Here is a 6,217-nt window from a genome sequence, read left to right on the forward strand (position 1 = left end):
ATTACACAACATTTCAAGAGCTCAAAAATATACATAAATCTCAAGAAACATGTCTAGTAAAAATTTCCTAGATCGGTTAAAGACTATGCCCAATTTTATTTAAGAGATTTTGGAAAAGTTCGTAGATGAGTAATAAACAAAATCTATTCAAAACATTGTTTTATATCAGTGGTGTTTTACTTTCAAAGTGTTATTATAATAAGAAGGAAAATTAAAAAAAAACCTAATAGGCATGGCATCTCTCCTTTTTTTGTCCAAGCAATATCTCATATTTTTGGAGGCGTAACACGAAGAAGAGTTGAAGTATATATGAGTTGGTACACATATTTCCCTTATAATGAAAAATATTAGTTAATAGCCACACGCTCCTTAGATAATGCGCATCAGCAGGATTAGAAAATTAATTTATCTGACATAAACTGTACAATGGAAACTCACGCAGAGTATATAATGTCCGGTTACACCCGAACTAAGACATTCTTACTTATTTTATTTAAGTTTTCGATTTAAGTAATATCATACGTTTTTTTAAATAAACATTACTACCACTTCTACTGCTAAATACTATTACTTCTACTTTCAAAAATTTAATTACCACGTTATATGAGCAAAGGAATTTATTGAAACTTAATCTGCTATGTTGGTTATATGTACAAACAAAATTACATGATCATGTCCTTTCTGCCCTGGACCTTTGGTGTGCTAAGCAAGCACGCTTCCTGCACTCCACAGCGCCCACTGTCAAATAGTGTTGGATAATTCTTGACTGTGCCTAGAGTTTAACTTGCCATTTGATGCTGGTCGCGTGTTATTTTAAAATCTTACAACAATAAAAGTTTGTATGCATGCGTACTACATGCACTTATCAAACAAATGCATCAACACCTTAGAATCAAAGAACTGTCGCTAACACGCGCCTGCAACACGTTATTCAAACGCAGGTACGTGACACTCTCAGCACGGGAATGTTGCATATTCGACATTACCATTCATATTTGCTATGGACATACAAATTTTCTGAAATAAGACGAGCAAGTTATATGGTCAAACTATGTTATGTTACTGTAGTTTTGAAGAAGTTCATGATGACAGCTACGCTACTTCAACATCTGAAGTATTGTAATGCGCCACTTATGTCGCCCCTGAAGCTGCCAATAGAAATAAGCACTAATAAGCGCAATTAAGCGATGCTCAAAATGTATGAATCCGAAGAGATAGTAAAAAAAAGCGAATGAACTGCGAATATTTGGACGAAACACGTTCGTTGCACACTCTAAGGAGAGCGAAAAGTTCACGAACACTTGTTGCTTGCACGAGTTGCTTGTATGGTGTGTGTTTACTATTTTCAAAGTTTTCAAAGCTCTATCTGGAAGCATACAATCGCTCATGTGCTTGAAAAACGATTCTATTAAAAGTTTATATGGTACAGGTTTGGAGGTTGTTGTCAGCTCTTGTGCTTGCTGTTGTTTTTTTCGGCTACGCGAAGGTTGCTTACGACGCAAATATGTTGCTAGCTTTGGCCATCGTAACGAAGTTGCGGAACTAAGGACGAATACGTCCCTGAATTAGCTGCGGCTATAAAAGCACCTGCAATTGCTAGTGGCAGGCATATGTTCAACGCGCTTCATAGCTGACTTTACATTCAGTAAAAGGCAGAAAGTTTGCGGAAAAATATATATAAATGATAAATAAAGTTGAGAATTTGAAAATCGTTGAAATTTGAGAATAAAAATTAAAAACTCGTTAAAGAAAAAAATTTTAATATTTGTTTAAATATGTGAAAGCAAAACAAAAACGTTTGAGTTAAATGAGATAAAACGTTGATATTCAAAAAATATATATTTTTAAAATTTGAATATTATTACGAGAAAGACTTTTGGAAAACAAACCAAAAAGTGCAAAAGACAATTACAACAACAAAGAACAGCAAGTGTTATTTATACTTGTGAAAAAAGTGAATCTTTTAAAAGAAAAACAAAAACGAACTTTTTCGAAAAAATTGTGTCTCGAAATAAAAATTTACAATAAATCAAATCAAACAAAGAACATGAATAACATCACAGCGGAAAAACACAGTAAGCCATTAACGGCTGCTGCCACCAAACCAATATTAGTGCCCGTTATAAGAAATGGTGCCACAACACCATCATCACCCATAAACAACGAGCACAAGCACGCTTCCTATGCCTCCGATTGTCCACTAAGTCATATCAAATCATCAAAATCTAAAACATCACGCGATCAAAAGGCATCACGCAGTTTTTTCAATTGTATTGGCAAACATTTGGGCTGCCATTTTTTACAACACAATACACGCCAAACTAGTAGCAGTCAACAAAAGCAACAGCAACAACAACAGATACAACAAAACTACATGTATAATAGTCAAGATGATTTACCAAGCTCATCAACAGACTCATTTTCGCTTAGTTATGAACGTGGCTCACAAACGGGTTTCCATTTGACTGGCTCAAACATCGATCTAACAAATTATCATAAACCACATCATTCACAACATACCTCACGTAATACGCTCTCGTCTACAGCGTTAAGCGATTCATTAACATATTCACCAGCATTTTGTTCATTTGATGTTGATTGTTTGATTGATATCTATAATGGTGATGATGAAGGGGATGATGTAGATTTTTCACATAAAGTATATCAACAACATCAACATCACGCATCCGATGCTAATGTAGCGCATAGTTGTAATAACTTTGGACATAATACAGATTGCACAAATAGCAGTAGTGATGAGGCTGAAGATGATGCTGATGCATGCTCATTAGATGAAGGTGAATGTTGCAAGCAGCAAAAACAAAAACAGAAATTGCAACTTCAACAGCAACAGCATAAAATTAAAAAACATGATTTGAAGCAACATCAGCGTCGACAACAACAGCATGTTGAGCAAAAACAACAAAATTTAACTGCAACAACAACAGCAACAACAACACATAAGCGTATACATTTAAGTCGTTTATCGATTGCCTCTTCCGTAACGCGTATGTTAAATCATTTGGCTAGCAGCACATCAATGCGTTCGCTATCATGCAGCAGCACACCGTTGCGTTGCTTCAAGGATGCGAAACCGAAAGAATGTGATGACGTAACGGAACATTTAAATGGCGGCGGCCGTAAGAAGTGCCACAACACTAAAAAGCATAGTTTACCAAATACATTATCGCTTTCGTCGTCGTCATCCTCATCAAACGATAGCCGTAGCAGTAGCAGTGGCAGCAATAGCAGTAGCGGTAGCGGTTGTAGTGGTAGCGGTAGTGGCTGCAACTCATCCAAAAGCAGCACCGCTAGCACAAGCAACAAAGCAAAGAAAGAGAAGAAGCAACAGAGCATATTAAGACCGCCAGTGCATTATGTTTATATGAAGGGTATGTCTGGTTTGTATTCGCGTGTGCCACGCTACACAGTTTGCTCGCCATATGCGATGCATTAGAGTGCTGACAGCAGTGTGGTAAAAGTAGTTGTAGGATATGTTGATAAAATATATGCAAGGACAAATAACGCAGACGTATCGCAAAAGAGGCTGATTAATGACATAAGTAGTTATGTATTTTAGTTGTAGGCAAATCGTAGCTTTGAGAAAGTTAAAAATTTGTCACTTTTAAAGCAAAAAGACTAATGTATTAAATATAATAAAATCTTGTAAAAAAATTCTTGTTTTACGTTTTTAATTTAGCCAAATATTTGCGTTTATATAGTACATATATAGTAGATTGAGAAGCTGGAGTAATAAAATTTGTCTTAGAAAGCTTTGGAAGAAGACTTCTTATAAAATGTTGTGCCTCGAATTTTATATTCGAAATGTAATGATCAAGAGTTGAAAAACTGGTAAGTTAGCTTGATATGATTAGTATATAAACAATAAAAAAAAAATTGAAAAAAAGGAAAAAAAATATCTGTAAACTTTCGTGCACTCAAATTCCATAGAAGTACATAAAAATCGCTTGTGAAATAAAAAAAAAGAATTTAAATATTTAAATTGGAAATAAAAATTAAAAGGAAATTTCCAAAATTTTAAGTTTAAAATTTTCAAATATTAAATCAAATTGAAGACCAAAAAATGTGTATGCTTAAGAATTTCAGCTTTTATAAAATTCTGAATGAAAATTTTATGCTTTAAGAACACAAAATTGGGTTTTAACATATATGTAATACTCCTATATTGATAATAGAAAATTCTCAAAATGTGTTTTGAATTCGAAATCAAAACATGACAGCCTATAAAATTTTTGTGATTGTAGCATCATAATTGTGACAAGAAAAATTTTAAATTTAGGTACATTCGATTATTTAATACAAAAACAAAAACGTTTAAACAGCAATACATCGGCACTCTGATGTTTGGGAATGTACCTAGCCTATTGTAGCAATATAGTAGTATTACATATATGGGTTTTAAGCTATTTCTTGGTGCTTGCTTACAAAAAATTTAAAAATGTTTGGATATCAAATCAAAAACAACTTGACTTGAGTGCTTGACGTTTTCAAATTTTGGCTGTAGTTAATTTCAGTAATCTTTAAGATGGAAATTTGTAAAAAAAAAATACTTTAATAGCGAATTAAACCCAAAAAAAAAATTATGAAAAATTATATAATACTAATTGTGAGCTTATTTAATAAAAACAAACAAATACAAAAAAAAACACTGTGAGAAAAAACTAAATAACTTTATTAAGCACTTAATGAAATTACAAACTGTGGTAGATTTAGTAAACTAAATAAAAACTTAAAAACTTCTTCAATTTTGAATAAATTTTTTGTTTTTACGATAATTGCGGAAGCTTGAAAATTTTAAATTAAGAATTAATTATTTTTATCTACTAAACTCGACTAAAAAACGATGTAAAGAAAAGCACTAAAAAGTTCAAATGATTTCTTGTAAAGAAACAAAGAATTGAGATTATTCAACTATTAAATAGTTCGAAAAGCACAATGTATGCATACATACATATATTTAACTATGCTAACAGTCAAAATAATTGCCAAGAAAAAAAAAATTAAGAAAAATAAATAAATTTAAGAAAAGAAAAAGAAAAAAAAATTAAAAAGAAAAACGAAAAAAAAAACTATAAATAAATAGAAAAAACTCAAAACTTGTAAAACTTGGCAGCAATTTAATTGCATGCTTAGGTTAATAATATTAGGAAAATTATTACTATATACTTACATAATAGACAAAATTATATCACATATACTTTATGTTATATTTTTCATACCTTTTTTAAAAAACCAAAGAAAAAGTAAACTTGAAAATGTTCACCAAAAAAAAAAAATTCTACGCAAAACTAAGATTTAGTCATATCTATGAAGGAAAAAAAAAAAATCAAATATAAACAAACCCAAATGGTATAATGAATCTAAACTGTAAAATGTGTGCTTATTTATGAAATTTCTCTCAGTAGCGGCTTGGTAAGTATAAAATTGGTCAAGCGGATGTGCTAGCAACAATGGATACCCACGTTTTGCGAGTTTTACCATGGATACCCTAATTCGCCCACTTTACCACGCATACCAAAACCATTATATTTATTTTGCTGAAAAATACCAGCACTTGCACGTGGGATGTTTGCTAAAATTGCATTAGAATTTGTAGACTCCTAAAAGTATGTGAAAAAAAATTTGTGAAGCCTGTGAACAGGTATAGAGCGAAAACTTTTCCAACACTGTAGATATCTGCTTAACTTTATAGGATTACCGAATTTTTTACACACTTTAGGGTTATCTGAGCCGTGTTTTTTTTTTTTTTTTGTTTTTGATATTGTCAAGGACTTAATATTGGCAGAGATAATGGGGCGCTAAACTAACTTCGAACTCCCAATCCTAAAAGTATGCAATGCAACGCAATCCTATTTGAAACAAAATTTAACTTTGAAATAGTCTAGACAAGCTATTAATAAAAGTTATATAACTGTTTAAACTTTCTATTTTTATTTTAAAAAGCAACTAATATTATACAAAGTATGAAATGATAAAGTCATATTTCTCTTAAAAAAAAAAAAACAATTATACAAATTTAAATAAATTTGTCTAGACATTCTAAAGCAATTCAAAGTTAAAAATAGAAACGAAGAAGGTCGTAGAAAAAAAAAAGTTCTTGAAAAACAGCAAATTATTATAAAACAAAGTGACTTGGCACGAGATTTTGGGAAGCACTTTTTTGCCGAAACGGTTGGTAGACAGACGGAAATATATT

General features: G+C 31.6%; 1 protein-coding gene across 1 annotated transcript; it reads left to right on the top strand.

The window, feature by feature from the left end:
• Nucleotides 1–1,764: 1,764 nt before the first annotated feature.
• LOC137233556 (transcription factor kayak) lies at nt 1,765–4,905 on the top strand. The gene has a single exon (XM_067756647.1). The coding sequence runs from the start codon at nt 2,048–2,050 to the stop codon at nt 3,455–3,457; it is 1,410 nt and encodes a 469-aa protein (XP_067612748.1). The 5' UTR covers nt 1,765–2,047; the 3' UTR covers nt 3,458–4,905.
• The last annotated feature ends 1,312 nt before the right edge of the window (nt 4,906–6,217 follow it).

The sequence above is a fragment of the Eurosta solidaginis genome, chromosome 5, assembly GCF_040869045.1.
Source record: "Eurosta solidaginis isolate ZX-2024a chromosome 5, ASM4086904v1, whole genome shotgun sequence".
Classification (NCBI taxonomy): domain Eukaryota; kingdom Metazoa; phylum Arthropoda; class Insecta; order Diptera; family Tephritidae; genus Eurosta; species Eurosta solidaginis.

Coding starts and splice junctions, on each gene's coding strand:
- LOC137233556 (XM_067756647.1), top strand. CDS start 2,048: ATGAATAACATCACAGCGGAAAAACACAGTAAGCCATTAACGGCTGCT.